At 40.6% G+C, this 25,296-nt stretch overlaps 1 protein-coding gene across 1 annotated transcript; it reads left to right on the forward strand.

Annotated features, from left to right (window-relative positions):
- Window positions 1-503: 503 nt before the first annotated feature.
- On the forward strand, window positions 504-24,665 carry ophn1 (oligophrenin 1). The gene is made up of 24 exons (XM_008294004.1): window positions 504-1,003; window positions 2,049-2,144; window positions 2,622-2,683; window positions 3,353-3,424; window positions 5,980-6,081; window positions 6,184-6,294; window positions 6,410-6,514; window positions 6,595-6,724; window positions 6,826-6,926; window positions 7,081-7,172; window positions 8,455-8,533; window positions 11,962-11,995; window positions 12,163-12,225; window positions 12,759-12,833; window positions 14,240-14,324; window positions 14,673-14,731; window positions 16,267-16,372; window positions 16,606-16,765; window positions 17,463-17,610; window positions 18,388-18,684; window positions 19,884-20,031; window positions 22,542-22,592; window positions 23,358-23,406; window positions 23,519-24,665. The coding sequence occupies exons 1-24, from the start codon at window positions 850-852 to the stop codon at window positions 23,522-23,524; spliced, it is 2,385 nt and encodes a 794-aa protein (XP_008292226.1). The 5' UTR covers window positions 504-849; the 3' UTR covers window positions 23,525-24,665.
- Window positions 24,666-25,296: the final 631 nt, after the last annotated feature.

Genomic DNA, 25,296 nt, shown 5'->3' on the forward strand with positions numbered 1-25,296 from the left:
TGATGAATAACAATTCATGTCATGATTTTCACTAAATTTGAATTTATTACTTTTGTCAATTTCAACTTATTGCAGTGACAGCTGTTTTTTCCTTCTTTAATGGGAGGGTATGAATGCATTTGAGGATGACTGTATATGATGATGATGATGATGATGATGATGATGATGAGTATTATCTATCTATCTATCTATCTATCTATCTATCTATCTATCTATCTATCTATCTATCTATGCTGCGGCCCCTTTAAGAGCCTCCTGGGTGTGGAAAATGGGAAGTTTTTTGTGAAGCTTTAGCCAGTTGGATCCGTCCCATTGCGCTTTGTCTCCCGCTCTTAGGTCTGAAATATGATAGAATTCAATATAATGTACATAACTATATATTTAAAATTTACGGACTAACTCATGTTTAGTAGTTCTAAGAGCGTGTTGTTGACTTTAAGCACTAACGGGTGATTTTAAGCCGCCTGAAGAACAGAAAAGAGGGCTGGTGAGTGTGAACCGTCTCGGAATGGGACGCGTCCACAGGGACTCTAGCCGCTCTCCTAATCACGACACCGTAACGAGGAAAAAGTGGCAAAGAGGAGCAGGATACAATTAAGATTACAGCGTAAACAGAGCTTCTGACGAGGGGAAAGAGGGACGCGGACCCGCACCGAGCAACCTCCGGCGGCTTAGACGTCGCTCCGTATCCGAGCGGCTGCAGGCTCCCCCGGACACCATGGTTTGTGCTGCTCTCAACAGATGACTCGCCTCAACGGAGCAGAAATGAGCCGCGGACGAGCGTAGGCAGCGTGTCTCTAAAACAAGCCCATTGTTCGCGCTGAGTCGAACCGAGCCGCCCGTTAGAAGATGGGGCATCCTACTCTGGAGTTCAGCGACTGCTATCTGGACAGTCCCGACTTCAGGGAGACCCTCAAGTGTTACGAGCTGGAGCTGGACAGGACGAGCAAATTTCTCAAGGAGTTGATAAAAGATGGCAACAGTGTGATCACTGCAATCAAGGGTGAGCATGCTTACAAGTTTACGGTTGTGCATGTGATGTAGTGATGACAGCAGCAGCATCAGTGGGGCCTTTCTGGAGGGCCTGCAGGGTCACTGTGGGTGGGAGGCATATTCAGGGAGGTGCTAGTGCTCCCCCCCCCTCCACCCCTCCACCTCTCTGCTTTGAAAGAACATGGATCTGATGCAGATGTGCAGGATGATCAATGCTGTTTGTCCCTCTGCAGCAGGACTCACATCTCCCCATGTGTCCACTCAGTCCCACTGACAGCGACAGCTCACTGCACTGGAGAAGTGTTTTCAGATTTGGGTCACCCATGAGGGGCGAACACTGTCTGTTTTGTGCGATTCCCTGTTAAGATACCCATTCTGCTGTGGAAATCCTGAATGACCAAGCTTTTCACCTCGGAAACAGTGGAGCTGTGAGGGTCCTATAGTCAGGACGCATAATAGTCAGAGGTCACGAGTGCTTGTTGCTGGAATAAACCGCACCACTTCACCAAAGTCCCATTTTTATGTCAATCTGGGATGATCAGGATTTACGACTCGTGTACTCCAATTCTGGTTTTCTCATGCTGTGAATGTTGGGAAGTTTGCTTTCTTTGCAGCTGAAGCGGGGATCCAAAGTAAAAGAAAATAAAATAACAAAAAAGCTCAATTGGTAAATGGAAAACCCACAAATGAGTGCAAACTGTTCCATTACAAAAAGAGGGATTTAGAATATGAGACCAGATGCGCCAGCCAAGCTCCTCAGACCAAATGCTCTACAGTATTGATCTGACAGACTTGGATTTGTTTTGTTAATAAAAGCCAGACATAGCAGGGATAATATATGGCATCAACCACATGCTGGCTGCTGCTCTGCTGCTAAATCCTGCCAGGGATGTCTTTCATACTTGACACTTTCCTACCAGGGAAAAAAAAAAAGCACAGCTAGAATAATCCTGCACTAAATTCATGTGAGCTGGGATGAATTTGAAGAACGGAGGATAAATCTGCACACAGTGCTTGATTCAGAAAACTTTAAAAGATTAAATCTTGTTTTCCAGGATATTCTGTGGCTGTGCAGAAGTTTTCCCAGACTCTCGGTATGTTCCAGTTTGATTTCATCGGCGATTCCCTGACAGATGATGAGATCAACATCGGTAAGAAAACACAAAAACACTGCTACTATTAAACCCATTATGGTGCATTGACTCTGAGAGAACTTGCACATCATTTCAAGCTGACAGAGTAAAGGAGGGCCGAGAAATGCCTAGAAGTTGTTGTTATAAAGCTGGAGTTTTTTTAGATTAGCGTTTACGAAAAGACTTGCTCTACTTGACCTCGGCTCAGAGAAACATTTTTGGCAGCCGACCGGTAATTCCTCACGACTTGAGTGTGAGGAATCAGGAAACAAAAAGATTTGGAAAAACCCAAACGCTTGTCTTAGAGCTTAATGGCGAACGTGTTGTGATGATTGCTCATAAAATCTTGTGCACGTAAAGGCCGGGGCAAGGGTGCTGTGTCCTTTATTGTTTTCGTTTTTAATCCTTCCAGAAGCATTTCCTGCGTCACACAGTTCAGATAACAACATGCAAAGTCTTCATTCCGGTCATCATCTCTTGTGTTTTCATCCTCAGCTCAGTCGTTCCAGGAGTTTGCCGGCCTCCTGCAGGAAGTGGAGCACGACAGGATGATGCTGGTGGGTTATCAGCTTCCTCCACGTTGGATCTGCATCCGATTGAAACCTCGTTAGACATCAGAACCACTTAATATATCCTGCACTGAGGATAAGACAGTTTGGAAGGAAACTTCTGATGAATTTTCTGTTTATTATGAGTCTGTGTGTGTGTTGAATGAAATATTATTAGTTTTGACATGATACATCCGCACAAACACACACAGGTGCTGATTGTGTAAATGTGTGCCCTCGTGCAGAGCTGTTAGTAGCAATGCTTGTAATTATTTGGTATCACTTCCCCTCTTTGGTTTCTTGTTCCCGTTTTTTAGTAATGCTTCCATATTGCCCACATGCTGCCACATTTCAGTGCAGTCTTTATCACCGAGGCCGCTGTTACTTAACACACTTTACCACGTTGTCAATAAACAAAACAGAGTTTCCTACCAGCGGCAGATCCTCCGGCATCACACTTCATCAGTGAAGCATTTCCAGTTAGACTGGGTTTTCTGGAATCCTGATGCTATTTGCAAACAGCAGGTCATGTGAAGGCATCGTGTATGAAAACCTCACGCTCATGATATTTATTTTTCAGTTCATCCTTTTAGAGCTTCAATGTAGTAGACTGCATATATATATGTGTGTGTTTTTGGTAACGCTGAACTAACAGCTGCTCCGTGTTTCCCCGTCCAGGTTCAGAATGCATCCGATCTGCTCATCAAGCCCCTGGAGAAGTTCAGAAAGGAGCAAATAGGAGTAACAAAAGTGAGTGCTTTTACTGATTCCTCTTCTCTGTAGGTCAAATGTGCTTCACTCCTGTGAAGAAAACTAGCACACCTCTACTTCAGCAAGTCCATAATTCTACCCTTTTCTCTGCATGAAGGTTCAAGTAGCTACAAATATGTGAGCTATCTGAGCTACTTACACAGACAGGCAGGGTGTTATAATCGACTTCCTCAAATCTGTGTGTCAGTGTGTGTATGCAACAGCAATATGTGGCTCTTCCTTCTCTCTGACAGAACAATGAATGTGTAAAGACTTCTTGTCTTGGCAAAGGATGCTGGGGGGTTGAGAACAGCTCAGGGTTTTCTACGGTGATGCTTTCAAAGTCATCAGGAAACTGTGGGAAAACACCTAAGATATAAGAGATGGGGGAAATATGTTAATTAACCTTTTTTTTGGTAAATCTTTTTGCAGTGTTTTATATTTTATTTTTTGTATGCAAAATATCAAATGCTACATTAAATATCCAGGTCCTAGATTCATTTATGTTAAAACATGAGTCCACAACAGTAATCAGTAAGCAGTCAGTCCAGTTTGCATTCTGCAGCTGCAGAGCATACTGAAAGTAAAAAATACAAATGATGCCATTTAGAATATCTTTAAAAACACTTATCATGTAAAACTTTTTGTTTTTAATGCATCCAAGAAGTAAATGTTACAAAACACAATGCAGTTAATTCAGATATTATCAATCCATCAGTATTTTTGGCCTTTTTTCACAAATAACTAGTTATTCACGTACTGCTTAATGACTTCAGGGTTCAGAAATGAAAACGTATCGTGTGCTAAAGGTTCATAAAGAGAGAAACAGTGAAAGAGAAACAGTGAAAGTGTTCAAAATCGATGTTATTAAACTGTTGTGATGTTTGTTTTGTCAGGTTCCACTTGAATCAGCAAAAAGCGAGCATTTCAGCCATTAGTCCATCTCTGTTATTCTGTACTGTTGAGTATGTTTTTACTTGGACCTAACTAATTAAACTATTTATCAGCTCACCATTTATTTTTAGCTGTCTGCTAAAAAATGTTTTAATATTTTAGGTGTTTATTCATTACTTCAAGCAGTCTGTTCAAACATTTCTTAATTATTGGTAACAGTTAGTTTTAGCTGACTACTATTAGCTAAGACTAACCGTTTATCCATTAAAGAAGACTAATTTACAATATTTGTGCTGTCAAAAATGGTTTTCAGTCACCTTTTTCAACAAGTTATGTTAGCTGACCATTTGAACAGTTGCGTCATGCTTAGTTAATGATTTGAACTGTTTATTCATTATTTTTGGCATTTTTTTCCCCCCTTTCATGTGACATTTTTAGCGAGTTGCTTAGACATCCACAACTCGTCAGCTCTTCATGCTCCCTTTGCCACAGCACATGTTGTTACAGCTGGCACAGTATGTGGCCATACATACATATTTATATTTATATAAATTTAACTTTTAGTTTTTCAGCTGTACCCTTTTGGGTACAACTACCCCTAGTTAACCTCAGCTGGACATTTAAATCAGCCTTAAAATAGTAGCTAACTAACTTATTACAGATGATTGGTGTCAGCTATATGCACATGTGCAAACAAACCTGTAAACGGTAATTTTTTGTCATTTGGGGTACAAAAAATACTGCAAATAACAGAAAACAAGAATAATGACAGTAATAAAAACACAGTAATTTTCTGTCATTAAAACACATTTTCAAGCCTTAATTTTACGTGCGATAATGCATATTTTTTGGGCTTCTGAAGGTTACTTACATGTGTAAAAATTAAATTACTTATCTAGATATTCACCTCATATTAAGTACAAACAAAGAAGTCTATGTAAAATAACAAAAGCAATACTTATTGTTCAATTAATTGTCATTCATTTCAGTAAAATATTTACAATATCAAACTTGAACGCAAATGTTTCATCAGTTAAATAAGAGAAAATAATTGTGAAATTGCTATAAATGCATTTTAACAGTCTTATAGAATAACATTTTATTGTTGTTTATGGTTTGAGATTTTTAATGCTTGACTTTAGCAATGTAGCTTCACAGTTACTGACATTTTAGTGCAATGCAGAAAAAGATTAGAACATAAAAAGAAAAAGTTCTGTGAAATTACAGATTTTTTCTTTACAGTCTTGGTTGGAAATATCAGCACAGAAATGACAAAAATATGCAGATGATATGAATGATTTGGAAAATTGTGTAATTTATTGACCAGACATCTCTGAAATCTTTTTCCCAGAGTTTAGTCTAACCAGCTCACTTCTCTAAGGAGTCCTGGTCCAGTTTTAGTTTTTGTCCCACAGTGACATGCATTGTTGAATGTTTTCAAGTCTCCAATATCGATATCAGCCTGAGAAATCTCGCATTGGCCGATAAAATATACTTGAAATGACAGTCTTGATAGTATCAGCTTGTGAGAGCAGCACATGTTTAGCAGGTGAAGACGTGGTTAAAGTGTCCTGCCATTTGTCCTCCAGCCAGGCTGTAACTCAGTTTGTCCAATCTTATCTCGATCTCCCCTCCTCACTATCACCACACGTGTTCTGCAGGAAAAGAAGAAGAAGTTCGAGAAAGAGAGTGAAAAATATTACTCCCAGTTAGACAAACACTTGAATCTTTCTGCTAAGAAGAAAGAGACTCAACTTCAAGAGGTACAGTGAAGTTTAACAAGCATTTTGCATCAGTTGTGCAGTGAAATGTAGAGCTGGGAGCATCAGTGTTTTATAATTACCTCTTTTTAACAAAAATTGTAGGCTGATGAACTCGTGGAGAAAGAGCGGGTGAACTTCTATGAATCGTCCGTGGAGTACGTGTACCAGATCCATCAGGTGCAGGACAGGAAGAAGTTTGATGTGGTGGAGCCGGTGAGCGCTATGCTGCAACACGCATATAACCAAGGACTGAGCACAAACATAGTGCACGTGGTGAAAAAACAAATTCATAGCTTTGTGGTTCTTCTGCTTTGCTCCGACTGGACAGGTGCTGGCATTTCTTCACAGCGTTTTAACGCTCAACAACCTGACAGTGGAGATGACTCAGGACTTCATGCCTTACAAGCAGGAACTGCAGCTCAGCTTGCAGAACGTAAGTGGCGTTAGTGGTAACAAATCATATCATTAGAGGGATTTAGCCCTTTGTCTGATGCTTTCTGGTTTCCCCTGCAGACAAGAAACCACTATGAGAGCACTTGCGAAGAGTTGGAGGAGCTCATGAAAAGAATGAAGCACCCGTCCCAGGTGTACAAAATGCACAGTTTCCTGCCCATGGAGGGTTATCTGTACTGCCAAGAGAAGTGTGAGTGCGTCACATGCTTACACAAAAGCTCAGTGCTTTTACAGGATTCCCTCTGTTGCCAATTCTGACAAGCAACGTCTCGTTTTGTTTTCTCCCTCCAGGGGCTCTGGGTGTGTCGTGGGTCAAATATTACTGTAGGTATCACAAGGAAGGAAGGCGGCTGGTCATGGTACCTTGTGAACAGAAGCCTACGACTAAACAGGTGCTCCACTGAAAATAAACATGGTATTGAAAGCACACCACAAGACTAATGTGTGCCTTTGATACGCGTTATCTGTGCTTTATATCCTCAGACTGCCCTTTTGCTCCATTGCACTTGAACTGAACACTGTCCAACTTTCTCGCCTTCCCTGCAGGGCCCGACGCAGCTGACACTGAAATCCTGCATCCGCCGGAAGACCGACTCCATAGACAAACGCTTTTGCTTTGACGTGGAAACCAACGAGAGGTTAGCGCAAAACACAAATCTGAAAAAAAAAACAAACTGTGAGATGAGGCAACACGAAAGCCTTGTGGGATAAACAGGTCCGGGCGGCGAGGTGAACAGGTGGTTTACAAGGACAGAGCGTGAAGGCTAAATGGACTGTAGCCCAAACAATCCCTAAGCAGTGGGGCTGGTGCTGGAAACAGATGGCAAACTCAGTGCTTTCAGGGGAAGGAACACAACAAGCTCATATTTATATAAGCAGGCCATTCAGAACAAAATGCATTTTAATATTCTCTTGAGCCACGAGCTGCTCCGTCACCTAACGGGGGTTTGTCTCTTGAAATCTGCAGGAAATACTCGAGCGCGTTAAAGGTTTAAAAGCGGCTTGAATTATGCATTTGGAGCTAAACCGTGTCTCTGACTGCTGAGAAACTAATTTGTGAGCTGAACATAATGAGGAGGCGCTATTTGATAAACTCAAGGTGGCAGTGCTGTCTAATGTAGAAGGCAGTGCTGTGAGCTCAAGATGTTTTGAGGCAAAGAAAAGCCTGAACTTGCCTCTAATGCTCCTGGTGCTTGTCCCTGAGCTTGACCTTTGACCTTAGAGGAAGTGAATGAACACTGATTGCTGCTCCACCTACTGCTCTGCCTGATCATTTGTTGCCAACATTAGTTTCAGCTCAGTTTGCATGATGCAGATTGCTGTTTAATTAGCTGTTTTTAGGTGGATTGGGTTTACTGACCTGCACCAGCTTCAAAGGAAATTAGCGAAAGATTTAAATCACTGCCACAGAAACACATTGTGCATGCCGAAAATAAGATGTCAGAGTGATTTCACTATGAAAGGTAAAGTAATTTTATAAGAGGGTTTTTAATTAGTTACTTGATTAATGCAGTTTAAATTCACTGCACAGTTGTTTCAGTTAACTATTAATTCAGCTGCCTGCAAGCTGTAAAATCTGGCACTTGATTATGTTGTTTGTGCAGGAGACAGATTGCAACAATAGATTTTCATCATCTCTTCATGCTCGTCTTATGTCTCGATTTCCTACAACCCTTGCCACATGGGATTCAGTCAGTTACTTCAAAGAACGCTTCTTCCGGTGGCGTTCTTGTTATTCTGTCCACCCTGCTTTGCTCGAAAAGTGTGTACGAGCTGTGACGCGCAAGAGCTTAAGAAAAAAAAAGAAAAAGAAAAAGCTGCAGCTCACAGTGGTTGGGTGCTGTGAGAGTGCATCCTTTTAACAGAGTAATTAAATTACAACCTTTGCCTCTTTAATGGCATTTGTTACTGTTTCCATAGAAACACACCCGTCACTTTCCAGGCTCTTTCGGAGGGAGACCGGAAGTCGTGGATGGAGGCCATGGACGGAAAGGAGCCTGTGAGTTTGTTTCTCCTCTCGTTTGGGATTTTCTTTTTTCGCATCCTGCTGAAACTGCTTTACCGCCAGACGGTCTACGGCTTCACACAATGGAGTCGGCTCGGCCGCCGTACAGTTCACAGGGTCAATCCAAGCAGATTTTTTTTACAGTAAAATCTTCCTAAATGTTGACAGATAGTTAAATCTGTTTTTGTCATTTGCAGCTTCTCAATTGGATCACAGCCAAGTGTAAAGTCAAAGTCAATTTGTTGAACCCTGAAGAGAAAAACAGGAAGAAAACAGAGAAAAATTCTTCGATATAATTAATTTTTTTTAATCTAATATGTCAGACATGTGATGGCTCAGTTGTTGATCGCGGCCGGGTGTGGTCATGGCTATTCTCATTTTGGTTTCTTTATTGAGGATGTGTGAGGTATTCTATGAATCCTGTTGGTTAAGTCATCAGTGCACCCAGTTAGTTAGAAGCACGACTGAATTTGTACTGTTTGAGTTTTTTTTTTTAAATCTCACATTCATGTTTAGGTGTTCATGGGGCCCTCCCTGCAGAAACTGCCAACTTCTCTTTACCCGGCAGCTTTGAGGCGATCAAACACGAATGTGCCTCACAAGCAAAATGTAAAACATCGCTAATTCCTCGTTTGCGTGTAGCTGTCAACGCTGTTTAGCTTTCAGTTTTGCTCTCGCTCTTGGCAGTTCTTGTCAGATCTGGTTCTCATTAGACGAATTGTTGGTGGAGGTTGCGGACAAAACAAACAAACAAACCGTATCTGCAGGAGGATGTGAAAATGACAGAATGCACAGTTCTCAGGGCCTACTTCCTGTTCAACTTCCCCAATAACTTCTGTATATTGTCGACGTTGCTCAAGAGGTTTTCCCCCAATATTCTGAAGCGGAGATCCAGTGAAGTGCAGAGTGTCTGAGCTCGGGCCACACCCTCTCTGTCAGCCTCACGGCCCTCTGAATGTCTTTTGTGTCGCTGAAATTTACGGCACAGCCCTGCTTCGATCTTTTAATGATGTCATTTACACACTTCATGCAGGCCACACATGGAGCTGGTTTTAACCTGTTCTGTGCTTTGCTCTTCTATCTTCTTACTGCTAATCTGATAATTGTCACTTTGTTAAGCATAAAGCCAAACATTTACTGGTTTAAACTTCTCAAATGTGACAATTTGCTGGAGTTCTTTGTCATAAATGGTAGTTAATTGAATATTGTGGGGAGTTTTAGACCTGCAAATGTGATAATGTAATTTCTGATAGGGCAGCAATGAACAATTATTTTCATTTTTGATAAATTAGTTGATTATTTTCTGGATTAATAAATTTGTCGCTTGGTCTGTAAAATGCCAGAAAATGAAATGAATGAAATATCAATCAGTGTGTCCAAAAGCCCAAGACGACAACCTTGAATGTCTTGTTTTGTCCACAACCCAAAGATTTTCAGTTTATTGTCATGGAGGAGTAACGAAACAAGAAAATGTTTTAGTTTAAGAAGATGGAAACAAATAATCTTGACTTGTTATTTTTCTAAAAAAGGATCAAATAATTATCAGAATAGTTGGCGAGCATTTTAATAGTTGATAATTAATTGATTAATCATTGCACCTCTAATTTCAGATTTGCATTTTTCAAAATTTCGGGCAGTTTTTATTCACTTCTGACAAACTAGCGAAGGGCTAAACAGCACATCGTAGAAAGTGGTCAAACACGTCACGTTCCAACTTCTTTTCTGCTTGTCCAATCTAAAGGAGAAGCGTGTGTGATATAAATTACCCTGATTTAATGGTTTGATTAAAAAACAAACAAAAAAAAAAAATAATTAAAAGATAGTTTGTTGATGATATTGCAGACTCCACATGTGCACAGCGCAATGAACAAGGAACAAAAGAAAAACACTGAAAAGGAAGATTTAGTTGCACAAAGAAACACAATGTCAGTTGCATGGAAATATTTCAGCAACCGAAAGAAAAAAAACACAAACCAGGTCCATTGTGTGCAGAGTCTCGCCAGCACACGAGGCACCGCAGCTAATTTGTTTGACCATTTCAGTCAGCACCATGAAGCTCTGCATGACGAGTGCAAAGCCAAATTTGAATATCATCCAAACCAAAAAAAAACAAATGTTGCTTCAGATTGCTTTGCCACTTTTACACCACATGACAAAAGTTCAAAACTTTCCTTTTTCCAGCTATTTAAGTTGAATTCTTCTTTCTGACAAAGATGAACTTCTCTCCCAGTCGTTCTACACTAATGAGGTCTTTCCAAAATTAACTCATCTAGTGAGAATTCCCGTATTTATCGGAGAAAAACTAATTTTTGCGATGTCAGTTTACAATATTTAACTTCAACTAGTTCAGTAAATTAGCTTCCAGATAATCAGTGCCAAACATAATGGTTTGTTGCAGCTCCAATGTTTTGGCAAAAATTCCTTCGATCTTGTGATTCTCGTAAAAAAACTTCCCCAGCAGCTCCTGATGCAAAACCAGGCCGACGCTGTCCATTACAGTTTCATGTTTAAAGTCTGTTTTGGCAAAGTTAGTCTCATACAAATCCAAAAAGTTGACATGATTGAGCTCATGTGCCAAAATAACACGTATAATTCAACTCTTAGCACACATTCAGTCTTTTTATAACTCGTCTGCAGTAAAAGAAGAATGCCTGCATGGACTCTCCAAAGTCTCCAAAGCAACTGGACGTTTTGACAATTTTCGTGTTAGCCACAGAAATTAAAGTATTTTTCCATCATTCAAATCTTGGGTGGGAAAAAAGCTCCGTTGTAACTGTTTGTAATGTCGCTCTCTGACAGCTCCATTATGTTTTCATCCATATGTCAGATTTGTGAGTTCTGAAGCATAATGCTCAGCCACTGTGCAATTCTGTTTTTTAAAATAGCGAAATAGCTCCATGAAGATGCCTTTGCAGAACACACATTACGTGTAAGAATCAGCTCATTCACGTAGCTATGACCGATAATTGAGTGGAAGTTCTTTCTTTCTCAGATCTAAATCAATAACAGGCTGTGACCGTGATATTTCGCACTTCAGCCGCCTTTCACAACAAACGCTAGTCCCACGTAAGAGCCCTTGAACAAGACTCTCGTGTCTCCAGCTGCTCTGTGGCTGCTCTGACCTCTGATGTCCATTAGAGGGGACGGCAGCGAGCTATTTTAGGTGGACAATTGGACAAAGCTTTGATATAAAAATCACATCTGACAGTGACTAGCTGGTGTCTGAGTTTCTGGCGACTCTAAAGTCACGGAGCCCGATCTGCTCCGAGATGAAACCCACGTTTATTCCCCTCTCTGTTCATTATTGTTATTTTTCTGTAATTTCATTTTATAATAGACGTGTTCATTCATCACGCTGTGCTAGATTTTTCCGCAGTCTCTTCACTTTCTTTTTACATCTTTTTTTTTTTTTTTCATTTCAGATTTATCATTCCCCAATTCACAAGCAAGCTGAAAGTAAGTCATTATCCTGAAAGTGTGCCGCTGTGTTGATGTTGACAGTGATGTCCTGCTGCTGTACATCTCATGCCGCTGACGTCTTCTGTATTCACGTTTTAACAAGGAGAAGTTTGGCCTTAAACCGAGTTTTTTCTGTTAAATGTGCTTTTTTTTTTCTTCCGCAGTGGAACTGAATGAAATTGGATTCAAGTTTGTGCGAAAGTGCATCAACTACATTGAAACAAAAGGTAACTGGGCCTAGTTCATCCCAGCTCATTACTTCTGTTAGTTTTCAGACTTGCCCTTCAGGGGGCATAGTTGAGACATGTGCAACATGTTGATGCCAGTCCTGCTGGAGAAATGTCCTTCATTACAAAACCAGTGGCACAGTAGGTTTCAGATTGTAACACATTTTTTTCTTGTCATGAATCTATACCTTGCGTCTGATATTTGACTCTCACTTCTTCTCTCCTTACGAGCACTCAGTACCTCCACATGTAACCTTAACAATCAGATTTTTGCAGTCGCAATAAGTTCCTCCACTGTCATGATTCATTCTGCAGCAATGGAATTAAGTAGTCAAGCCATCGGCATGTAATTTGACTCTGAAGTCTCACGAACTATGTAGTTAAATGAAGGAAAGAACATCTGTATCTTAATTCTGCCTCGTGTCGAAGCATGTGGTACATTTCCACTGCTCTGTATTTGTCCAGATTACACTCCCCCCCTTTTTTTTTCTTCTTCTTTTTTTTCCTCTTACCTCCCCCTCGTCTCTCTCCAGGAGCCACACAAGAAGGAGTGTACAGAACAGTTGGCAGCAACATCCAAGTGCAGAAGCTACTAAATGCCTTCTTTGGTAAGAAAGTAAGCTGGTGAATATGCGCAACATCTGTCCATTCACTCAGTTTCCCTCAGTCGAGTTTGTTAGCCTGACTGTACAACGTAACGAGCTGTGCGACTTTTTTGTGGAACTTAGGTGGAAATATGAAGGGGAAACATCAGCAGGTCTCTGGCTCCCAGCCTCCCTCTCTGGAGGTTATGATGAGGAGTCATTTGTAGCGGAAAACCAACAGAGAATTCACATCCAGCTCTGCTTCTCCGTTGAGCTGCACTGAGCTTTATGTCATGGTTTTGATTGTCCAGTCTGCAACTTTCTGGTTTTGATCTACTCTCATAGCATTGTGTTTGGTCATAGCGACCGCCGGTGGCCAAAAACACCAAATGGCAGACAGTCCAGGTTAGAGGCCAGCTGGTAAACATGCAGTCATGGAGAGTTTAGCTTGCTGAAGACATTTCCCCAGGAGTTAGTGGAGAGGTGGCCAGAGACGTAACTCCAGATGAATGTTGCTTTGTATTTGTTGGATGTAAACAAGCAACAAGTTCGCCAAATCGACTCAAAGGCAGAGCTGAACGGTTAATCGAAATATTATCGAAATTGCAGTATGTAGACAAATCACAGGAGCTGCAATTTTTGGACGAAGATAAAATGTTTATATGAAGCTTAGTGATGTGACGCCTACATATTATATTCTCCAGATGAACAATTTAGTAAATTGACGCCTCCAGCTGTGTCTAGGAGTCTTTCTTCTTAGTTTATTAAACACCTGCCGCATCAGACAGCAACAAGATCTGAATGAGCATCTCCAAAGAGACGAAACGTCATTAAGTAGTTGTAATTATATATTATCCCTTATATGGAGACAGGATCTGTCAGGATGTAACAGTAAACAACACGACTTTATTTCACTTCAGTTACCGCTTATCATCTGCAGTAAAGTCATGTTACACAGTTGAATTCAGAGTGGAAAACAATTTATAGCCGAAGTATTTTTCTGTCAAGTTTTCTTTTAGAGTAACCGACAGCATGTGGCAACAGGTGGCTGAGTAACAATGGGAACACATTCTGTTGTAAGAGAAGTTGCTGTAGTTCGGTAAAAAGCAGCTGGACTTCTCTTCTAGGTTCTTCAAAAGCCTAAATGAGAAGTCCAGCTGCTTTTTTTTTAACGGAAGCTTCTACGACTACCACGAGCTGGATAACAGAGAATCTACACAGACGTAGTTCGGTAACAAATGGTATAGTGTTAAAATCACAATCAGGAACATTAACTCTTGGATTGAGAAGAAATGCAACACTTCCTATTTCTACTAAATTGATATCACAATATGATGTTTGCTTTTCCTGCACATTGTTCAGTCCTACTTAAAATCTGATAAATGTTACAGCGAGCGGTGTTTTTAATGAATCTCTTTGTTCTCTCATAGATCCTACAAACCCAGGAGATGTGGATCTCCACAGCAGCGACTGGGATGTTAAAACCATCACAAGTGCATTAAAGTTTTATCTCAGGTGTGTTTGTGTGTGAATGGAAATGTCGGTTTGCCTTTAAGAGGTATTGAATTACATCGTAGTATCGTTTTTTTGTTGAATACATTTTAATTTGTCCTTAATCTGACGCTTTTAAAATGTTGCTAAATCTACTCTTGTGCAAAACCCCTGACGTCCCAGTGATTTACTTATTTTCCAGAGTCTGCTTCATTGTACAACTAGTGTCGATGTGGATCTGCACATTTGTAACAACGCAGCCTTGACACTCATTACTTCATGGTGTAACTGCTGCTTTTTGGTTTGCGTGAAGCAGGATATAATAAGTTATGTTGCACTTGTGTTTACTTGTGTGTCTTTATTTATCCACAGGAGTCTGTCTGAACCTCTGATGACCTACGGTTTGCACAGAGACCTCATGTGTGCTGCAAGTAAGACACGCTTTGGAAATTATCCAGCGCTAAGATCGGGGAGGTTGTGTTACATTTTGTGTGTCCTCATTAAATTCTTCTCTTGGATCTCGGCCTACCAATGAAACTTGTTCTGAGTCAACATAGTAGAATCCAATTGGTGTTTCTCTGAAAAGGTAAAGGTGTGCCGCTACATCCGCTTGTAGTATTTAGATGCACCAGGCAGCTTTTGCACTTGTCTTGACCTGTTAGCACACAGTATTGAAACCTCTTAGTTTTATTGCTGTGTGTGAATTTCACGTTTTTTTTTTCTTTCTTTCTGATAATTTATTCAGTAGCTATAAACTTGCCGTGCGTATTGGCTTACATCCACTTTGACATGATTATGCATTGCCTGAAAACATGTGGATTCAAGGCATGAGAGAGTACTTGAGTGCTGTGCAGGCTGCAGGTTCAGCAGCCTGCCAGGCAGCCGTTCATCACTGAGGACTATAAAGGAAATCTGAGTCCCCTGTTTGTTTTTGTCTGTCACACAACATTACTGTAAAACTGAGAAGACAATGAGTTTAATAGCATCAGCCTCATTCTGTCAGGATGTTGCATTAAGGCAGCTGGTGGCTTCATTTTATTGGAAATGCCATTCATTAGTTGAATAGGGGGCTCCTCATTATACAGGCTGACTGCTTGTAGACTTTCTTTTATTAGTTTCATGCCGTTGCACGGGGTGGCTGCACCGCGTTTCATATTCTCTTGTGATTATATACACCAATCCACCATAAGATTAAAACCACCAGCATAGTACTGCGTAGGCCCCAAAACAGCTCTGACCTTTCAAGGCTCTGAGATCTGTGGAAGTTAAGACCTTGGACTCTTTGCTGTGGTTCATTGCTCCTTGGTCCGGGTCCATACGCAGCAAGCTTTGATACACTCTGTGTTCTTAAACCTTTCTATCATAGCTGGCATTAAGGTTTTCTGCAGGTTTGTTCCCTCTGTGAGAATCGGATTACACATGTCCGCTTATGCTCCATCTGATTCATCGGCTCTTCTTCCTTGGGTCACTGTTTGTAGGCAACATCTCACAAGACCTGCTGTTTTGGAGATGCTCTGACTCTGCCGTACAGCCATCACCATTTGCCGAAGTGTCTCAGATCCTTTCTCAGCCGTGTTTTCTCGCTTCAAACTCATCAACTTCAACAGCCGACTGATCACTTGCTGCTTAATATATCCCTGACAGGCGCCATTGTAACAAGATAATCGCTGTTATTCGCTTCACCCTGTTTAGTTTCATTGTGGTGGCTGATTGATGTGTAATTGTATAATTTCTGTTGTGCTCAACACAAAATCTTGAATGCTGAATTTTAAATTATACTGAGATGATGCCAAAGGAAACATGAAAACAGTAATTTCTTTATCAGTATCAAGGATATTTATTTTTAGCTTTCTTTCATTTATGGAGAACTTGGCATGATTAATGATTTGGGTCTAAACAGATAAAGTGTATGAGCCTTTTAATTACTTCAATTAATAGCTTTTTTTTTGTTCTCTTTGTATCACAGAGTCCGACAGTCTGGACTTTCGACTAAGCGAAATTCATTCTCTTACCTACAAACTTCCAGAGAAGAATCGGGAAATGCTGGAGATGCTTATTAAACACTTGGTCAAGTAAGTACTAATTTGTGAACTGTGGCGTAGTTCTTCCTGCTTCTAGAATCACGTCGCAGCCAAGCTGTTGAGCCAAATTACTTTCCAAATGGAAAAATAAGGTTGACGCAACAGGTTTAAATAGTAACACTGTGTAAGATATTAAATTTGTACAGTAGCGCTTCTTTCTCTGAGATAATGTGTCACTACTTCAAGTTACAGTTTAGTAAACCCAGCCTGGCATTTGTTGACAGTGTGTGCAGCCACAGTGAGGAAAACCTGATGACCCCGTCCAACATGGCAGTTATCTTTGGACCCACACTCATGAGAGCGAAGGAGGAGACGGTGGCGGCCATGTTGGACATCAAGTTCCAAAATATCGTGGTTGAGATTCTGATTGAGGACTCCAGAAAGGTACAGTTGGCATGGACAGAGTTACACATGAAGATTGTTACCCCCTACATATGGAAAATATGTAGTTAACTGTGGCACAATACTGACTGAAAGTTGTTAGTTTAATGAAGAATGGAAACCGGGCAAAAGTACCTCCCTGGCTCCCATAATGAAATCTACCTACCAGCACCTTTAAAAATCGCTAATGACCACGCTATGCCTCTTTTGTTTAATCCATACATAAAACATCAGCAGGTCGTCTGCCACACAGCTGGAGGCCGTGAAGACTCCAGGCTGTTACTGGTCCTGGCCAAGAAATACTCCCGTACATAATCCCCAGTAAAACGGCAAATAGACGTTTTAATGTTTCAGGTTTTATCCCAATTTAATTTAACAAGATTCAACACATTTAGATTGCAGATTACCTCCCTTCTTGCTGTACTGAGCAGCTTCTTGCTCAGTGCTTCTTAATGTGCTGCAGAGGCCTTTGCTTGTCATAAGTTAATCCATTAAGTCACTACTTATTTGTACTTGTTTGTGCTTTGTTAATACCATTCTACCAAAATACAATGATTTAGTTTATCAGTCTTTTCCCCTCTGTTTTTTTTTTTTTTTATCATGCAAATCAATCCATTATTTCAACTGCAGGCTGTACGTAGCTGGGAAAAGCAGCAACCGAACTAAAGTGTAACTTTTCGTTTTGTTAATGTGTTTGCAGATCTTCAGTTATATGCCAGAGGACAGCACTGCCCCACCTGTCCCTCCTCCGCGCATCACCCCGAGAAAGCGGCAACCCATCACAATCTCCAAGCGGCCAGCTCGTGTTTATCAAGCTCTTAGTCACGACCACTTCCAGCACACAGAGAGTAATTATCAGCCTCTCTTGCCCTGATTGTCGTCATCATCCTCACCATTATCCCGTCCTCTCTGTGCCAAGCATACAGTAGATTATTTAGAATGTTATTTGTAAAGAAAAAAAAGCAAGTTTTTTATTTTTGGGAAAGACTTGTACCACAGCGTACCTGCAGGGTCATTTCTTGACATTTCCAAAATGGGATTTATTGTAGTGTGTGTGTCAATCAAATCAATTATGACATATTCCCAAACATGGGATTTGTTTGTCAAATCAAATTCTATTATTTCTTTCTTTATTCTGTATCGTCCTTAAATGTTGGCCGAAAATCATTTGGTGCTTTTTAAAAAAATTCATTTCAAGTACAAATAAATGTATCTACTCTGCATTTTTATCTCACGTTAGTCTTTTTTTTTTCCCCCCAGCGCCTCAGGCAAAATCATGTAATTTCCTGTCTGTTTGAACCCCTTGTTAAGTGGGTGTGATTCCAACCTCTCGTAGACTGAGGCAGAGACGATTGGAGCACACACAGCTTGTCCTCAGTCTGATATTAAACTGTTCTTAACTTACTGCTTGGTATAGCCAAATAACCAGCTCTGTTTGCGTATCCAGAGCTTGAAGCACGGGTTGAGGAAAGTGATGTACCAGTAGTCGTATTACCAGTTTAATTTAACCCCCTAGCTCTTCTGTATCGTTCATGTTTGTATCTGGCAAACACGATAGGGGAGAACATTTACATTGAACTGACATGTGAAGTGACTGCACTGTTAATGGTGTTTCTCTGTAACAGATGGTCAGAATGAAACCTCCACTGTGGACGAGGACGTCTCAGTGAGCCCCGTTCCTCTGCAGCGATCAAAACCTGTAAGCTACGCTCCGCTTGTTCCACGAGAGCCTCCTCCGAGACAAGCGTTAATGCCCAGAGCAGCTAACCGTCAGGACAGACAGACGGACTCGGATGCTGGGAAGATTAACGACACAAGGCAAAGGCCAGATTCATCCCCGGCACCAAATGGGGAGTCTGGAGTCTATGTGAGCAGGGTGCCGTCGTTTCAGAGCCGAAAACCACCTCCAAAGAACACATCAGGTATTCCACTGAAAACTCCTTATCTCATGTTTGTTAACCTGCAAATAAAAAGCCTCATAGGTGAAGACAAAGAGATGTAGTGTACAGTACAATGATAAGCAAAGTTGTGATGTATGATTAGTCATCTGTAATTGACTCCTCAGTACCACAGTTTATTGTTAAACAAACAAAGCTATGAGGCTTGAGCATGTTATTTTTAAATTAAGTGTTACTAAGAAATGTGTTCTCTCAAACAAGAGACAGTAACACTAGAGATAAGTGCAAGCAGGTACAGCTGATGATGAAGAAAAGCAGTCAGATGTAAAGGGTTCACTGGTGGGTTAAATAAAGTGCGTAGATTCTAGCTATCAAATTATTATTGTGTGGATTTTCAAATATTGTAACATAAAGGTGCAGTATGCAAGATTTAGAACAGAAATATTGCGTTAATATTGCAGCAAACTGCTCTCTGCTATGTGGCGTCATAGTGGATTACTGGTGTCCTTATTAGAGAATCAGGGAACACTCCGTCTGTGAGTGCAAGTGAGTCCCTCCATTTGAAACCGGTGACCTTCCCTGCATTTAAACACAAAGTGACTGCATTGAAAAAGCAAAACTGCAGTCCTGTGTTCAGCCGGTGCTCCAAACCCAAAGGATTTAAAAATGTTATTTACTTAATTTAGGGCTGCAAGGTGATTCTGTGGTTAGCATCAATGCCTCACAGCTAGAAGGTTGCCGGTTCGCGTCCCGGTGAGAACACTCAGGATCTTTCTGCGTGGAGTTTGCATGTTCTCCCCGCGCAGCGTGGGTTCTCTCCAGGTTCTCCAGCTTCCTCCCACAGTCCTAAAACATGTTGAGGTTAATTGGTGATTCTAAATTGTCCGTAGGTGTGAATGTGAGTGTGCTTGGTTGCCTGTCTCTAAGTGTAGCCCTGTGATAGACTGGTGACCTGTCCAGGGTGTCCCCTGCCTTCACCCTGAGTCAGCTGGGATAGACTCCAGCCCCCACGACCCTAGTGAGGATTAAGCGGTGTATAGATAATGGATGGATCGATTTACTTAATTTATGCGAGCTCATTTTATTTCAGCTCTAAATGCTGCTCATCGCTGTAGTTGCTGACCAAAATGGAGATCTTCAAAAGATCACTTCCAGTTTCTACTTGTGCTCATCCCTGCACATTCTCATGCACTGTCACATTCGGCTTTTGTGTTGTTTTTCAGGAGATTCTGAAGGTCTGACGAGAACGAGGTCGACAGAGAAGCCTGCCATTTGTAGACCCCCAGTCAGGCCTCCGGAGCCCCCTTCCAGATGCCCCACTGCACTAAAGCCCCCCAGTGCAGCCAGCGCCGAGAGCACGGCCACGTCCTAGTAAGTGCTCTTCAGAAGTACAAAAGTCTCTCACCACAAGCTTTTAGGTATGCAAATGAGAAGAGGTCCAATGCATATTCAACTACAGGATGTGCCCTTTTTAATCAAAAACAATACAATGCACTGTTTAGGCAACTTTTAAATTGTGGCAGACATGCAAATTCCAGTGTCTCAGAATCCGCACTTAAGCCATTAGGAGCTTTCTTAATTAAAACCGTCAAATAAACGAAATGAATGAACAATAGAGATATTTGTGGTGGTGCTGATACATGGGCCATATTTTGGCATAGACACAATGAAACCACAGATCCTCCCTGTCAGCACCGCGGGCTGTTGATGGTGGTGCCATCATGATGTCTTTCTGAGACAAAGCATCAAATCAGAGAGACACTTTTTACGATGCCAATAAAAAGCGTTCACCCCACTTGGAAGTTTTTCCCTTTTATTGCTTCACAACATTGCATGTCCATGTTATTTTAGTGAACAGCCCTTTTTAAGCTACCAAGTCTCATTTGGCCCGAGGTCTGAACTCTGACTCAGTCACTCCAGAACATTCACCTTGTTGTCTTTAAACTATTTCTGTGAAGCATTGCCTCCTTGCTTCGGGTCATTGTCTTACTAGAAACCAGACCTTCTTCCACTTGATTTTTGAGTCTCCTACGTGTCCTCTGGTGAACTGTAGTCAAAAATTTAACATGGGCTTTTAAATTATTATTTTTTTTAACGAAACTTTCCCATAAAGAGAAACAGCAGGAAACAGTTGCTGTAGCACCGTCTCTCTCATCTCAGGCGCTGAACCGTGTACAGTTGTCCTCAGATGTACTCATACCCTCCCATTAAAGACGGAAAAAAACAGCTAGCACTGAAATAAGTTGAAATTGACAAAAGTAACAATAAATAAAAATTTATTGAAAATCATGACATTGCTTTTGAATTGTGGTCCAACAGAAATATAAAAACAAACAAACAAACAAGCATGATAGGACCCATAAACTAATATTTAGTTGAACAACCCTTTGAGCCAATCACTGCAATCAAGTGTTTTCTGTAACTCTCAGTCAGACTTCTGCACCTGTTGACAGGTGTTTGGATTTCACTGCTCATCAGCAAAGTGCTTTAATTTGTCTGGGACAGTTTTTTTTTTTTTTTTTTAATTATTCTTTTCAACCACAATTCAAAAACAATGTCTTATTTCACTAAATTATAATTTAGCAAATTTTTATTTATCGTTACTTTTTTCAGTTTCTAGTTATTTGAGTGACTATTGCCTTTTTTTTTTTTTTGCCTTTTCTTTAATGGAAGGGGATGAATACATTTGAGGACGTCTGTATCTCCTCCTGGACTATTCTTTCTTGCTCAGTCTCCGTTTTTGAGGGCAGCCAGCTCTAGACAGATTAACTTATGTGCCATATTCCTTCAATTTCTTAATGATGAATTCTCCAGTGGCTTAGAAATTCTCTTGTATCCAACCCCTGACTTATACTTTTAAATAATCCTTTCACCTTGTTGTTTGGAGGCTCTTTCTGGTGTGGTTATAAGTAGGAGTACTAATCCATCAGTGACTGGGTGTCTTTATACTATAGTCACTCTAAACACATTGACTGCATTCAGTTCGTCTCCATTTCTACGTCTAATTCTGTCACTTCTAGCACCAATTGGCTGCATCTGTGTAGAATCATGTCTCTTTAAGCGGGATGAATACAAATAACTTATTTTACATTTTATATATTTAATCAGTTGGTGTTACTTTGTAGAAACCTGTCTTCACTTTGACATGAAAGAGTCTTTCTTTGGGTAAATCCTTGTCAAAAAAGCCAAATTAAATTGACCACGATTCAGTGTTGAAAGTAATAAAAGGGGGGAAACTTCCAAGGAAGGTGAACACTTTTCATAGGCTCTGTATCTCATTATCTCACTCCGGTGGCCTGACTGCACAGCGGATTGAATTAACTTTGCGATAAGGTGGACTGTGATTAGTATGAAAGCCAGGAGCAGCCTCGGTGACAATTATTTTGTATTCAGGATGATGAGAATGGATTTTAAAATATTTCTATGACACTTTATAAAATGTGATAAAAAGGGGGTGTAGACGGCAGCAGCTCAGCCGCACTGCACTGAAACAGCCCATTTAGAACAGTGCTATGATGAAATGAACCTACATTGCAGTATTTTAAAAATGCTAAAAAAAAAAAAACACACTCTGGGGTCATGTAAGACTTTCATTAACTTGCTGAGAAGGGACACAGTGTGGGGCATTTGCAAAAATGATTGATATGCAAGCTTTTGCATTTGCTTGTGTTTTGCTGTTTCCTGCCTTCAAATGGACAAATCTACGTTTTTGCAGGTTTAACTTGTTGATTTGTTAAGTTGATTTTAACAGCCTGTTATCTGGACAAGGCCTTCTGCTTCTAATGAGTGCACACAGCTGCATCACAAACCACTTCTACCAACAGTTTCTGCATCTACAACACAAACATGCCACTTATTGTTTGTTTGTTTTTTCTCTGCAGTGTTGCATCTAAAACCAAGTTTTTTGAGAACGCTTCCAGGAAAGTTGTCAGGTATGTAAAGGACCTTTTCTTTGTTTCTGCTCCAGTTTGTTCTTTGCTTTCGCTCAGGACAGTAACCTGGTAGAGTGAAGTAATTAAGACCACAACACAAGGTGGGAATAATCCAAATGACTTGCAATATAATTTAATAAATGAATAAATGTAAACTACTGAGCTGCTACTGAGGAGTGTGTGTTTGTGTGCATGGAAGTTCTCTTCCCCCCCAACACACTAACTTGTTGATACCAACTCTTGTTAAATTTAGCCTCCTATTTTGGCTCATCTTGGCTCATGATGCAGTAACCGCTTTGTGAGTTGGAAACAGACACATCTTGTCTTGCTTGATTTGCACGGATGAGCCAAGTTAAGGTCCTCGCTGTCGGGCCCTGAGCAGGCAGCGATGGAGGCTGTAAATGAAGAATGTCCGAGTGGGAGGAATTTGTGGGAGTTTTATCAAAGAGAGCTCATCTCTTTATTGTTCTTTTTTGTAATCTCTATTCATTTTACGTACAGTTTACATTAGCGTGTCCAAACGAGAGGTTGTGGCCTCTCATTTGGACTGCAGAAGCACAGACTTTAGTAAATGGTGCCCTTCTGAGCAGGCTGTCTGACACCAACACTGAAGATTCTGTAGTTCAGTATTATGTAGATCATCTCAAGTTTAACAATCATTTCTTTACTCCGTGCAGTATTATCACACATGGTTGTATTACACAACCAACCAGCTGGAACGTTGCTGTAAATCATTAATTGATTTTTTCCTCTCTTTCAATCTAGTCCACCGACCTCTCCATCACCAACAGCAGGGACAAATGTAAAGAAACCGGTGAGATTTACTGTCATTTTGCAGTGCATTGAGTGCTGTTTTTTCCCCTTTTTGTCATAATATTCTGGCGTAATAACCAGAAAATGACCTTGTTTTTGTTTTGTTTCCTCAGAACTAATGTTGAGGAGGCTTTGACGACATCATGTGACTGCTGCATGCGCTCTTGGGTGCAGATCACCACTAATGAACTTGGTCAACTGTGACTGTATGAGAATTGACTGAAGGAAAAGCTCTCAACAGAACTCTTATTTAGTTCCGTTATTAGCGGTGTTGTAAAGGCTCACAGGAGCAAACTGTCTCTAGAATGACCTCGCAAGGTAACTGGTTCTGTATTTGATCCAAAGTTAGTCAGCAGTAAAAGCCCTTTTCCCCCCTTGTTCCACACCTGTCGAGTAATATTACAATTTGTAGTCATTTTACTGCATTTAATTGTTTGAACAACTCTTGGCCACGACGTGTCTGCGTTGTTAACACTCGTTAGATTTCCCAAAGAGGACTCATTGATTTAAAACTGACTTAATCAGCTTTCATTTGAAAATGTAAAATAGTAGTCTAGATATTAACTTCTAGATTTTATGAAATGGTCTATGCATTGTAGTTGAGATGAGAAAAACTCCTTGCTTACACATAAACTACTAGAAATTATATTTCAGTATTAAAACAAATAGTGTGGGACGAAACGTACTAATGAGATAAAAAACTGGATGAAAAATTAGCTACATTCAAACTAATGATCTCTTAAAGCTGCTTCAGTTGGTCATAAAAAATAGTTAGAACAAACTTACATCTTGTTCGTCAGTTGAGACAGAACTCAAACAAAAGTCACTTTTTGAGAGGCATTACAGAAAAGTATTTTGCTCAAGTGTCGGCCTGTATCCAGTCAGCCTACTTTAACTTTACAGTGAATGTAACGGTCGTCTTTTGTCGTTGTTTTTGTCTTTTTAAAACAGATTACCAAGTGTGCATTCCTTCACTTTTGACCTGTTGCAGGTCGGTCAGGTTGTACAGGAGAGTCCTTAAAGTTTACCTGAATTTATTGCACCTCAGATGAATGGCTGCGATTCAAAAGCAGGTCGAACATGAAAACACAACTGCTTGTTACAATATGTGAATATAACACTCCATTGTTTTTGATTTGTATTTCTTTTGCTCTTAAAGCCGCTATGTTAATTTTTCGCTCGTATTTTTGATAACCCAACCTGAAAATACCCGTTGTTGTCTGGTTTTCAAAGAGGGAAATAAACATGAAGAGCTCTTAACACGTGTCATGAATGTTATTATTGTTTTCATTTTTAGACGAGAGCTGTTTCGTCGTTCACTTTTGTGTTACTGAATGGTGTTTTTGTCCTGTCTCTTTCTATGAAACTTCTGTTTCACATTTATTATGTCATATTTATTTTTTAGGGTCCGAGCACTAATGGTGCAAGGACCCTATTGAAACCCTTGTGATTATTAGGGTCCGAGCACCTAAAAGGGTGCGAAGACCCTATTGGAACTGCTCGGATTATTATTATTATTATTATTATTAGGGTCCGAGCACCAAAGGGTGCGAAGACCCTATTGGAACTGCTCGGATTAATATTATTATTATTCGTGCCAAAGACACGCGTTTTTGAGGCCCTAAACATACTCGAAAACTCACCAAAATTGCCATGTACATCAGACCCACAGTGCCACCTTCTAAATTGTCAAAAGCACATTTGGCCTAGAGCTACGCAATTTTGTAGGCATATAGAGCAGGTCAGGATGAATAAAAAAGTCAGGCTTGGCCAAGTTGTAAAATGCAACACGGCTCAACGGCGCCCCCTACAATATTTCAACAGATTCCCATTGGGGCTATGTTTGATTTACAACTACTACATTTGCTACACATATGTAACAACTTGTGAC

The sequence above is a fragment of the Stegastes partitus genome, unplaced genomic scaffold, assembly GCF_000690725.1.
Source record: "Stegastes partitus isolate 25-593 unplaced genomic scaffold, Stegastes_partitus-1.0.2 Scaffold928, whole genome shotgun sequence".
Lineage (NCBI taxonomy): Eukaryota > Metazoa > Chordata > Actinopteri > Pomacentridae > Stegastes > Stegastes partitus.

What these genes read in the sequence shown, in the direction of transcription:
- ophn1 (XM_008294004.1), top strand. Translation starts at nt 850, where the DNA reads ATGGGGCATCCTACTCTGGAGTTCAGCGACTGCTATCTGGACAGTCCC. An exon ending in AGAAGCCTACGACTAAACAG is followed by an intron (nt 6,927 to 7,080) that starts GTGCTCCACTGA and finishes CCTTCCCTGCAG; the next exon opens with GGCCCGACGCAGCTGACACT. An exon ending in AGACCTCATGTGTGCTGCAA is followed by an intron (nt 14,732 to 16,266) that starts GTAAGACACGCT and finishes TTTGTATCACAG; the next exon opens with AGTCCGACAGTCTGGACTTT.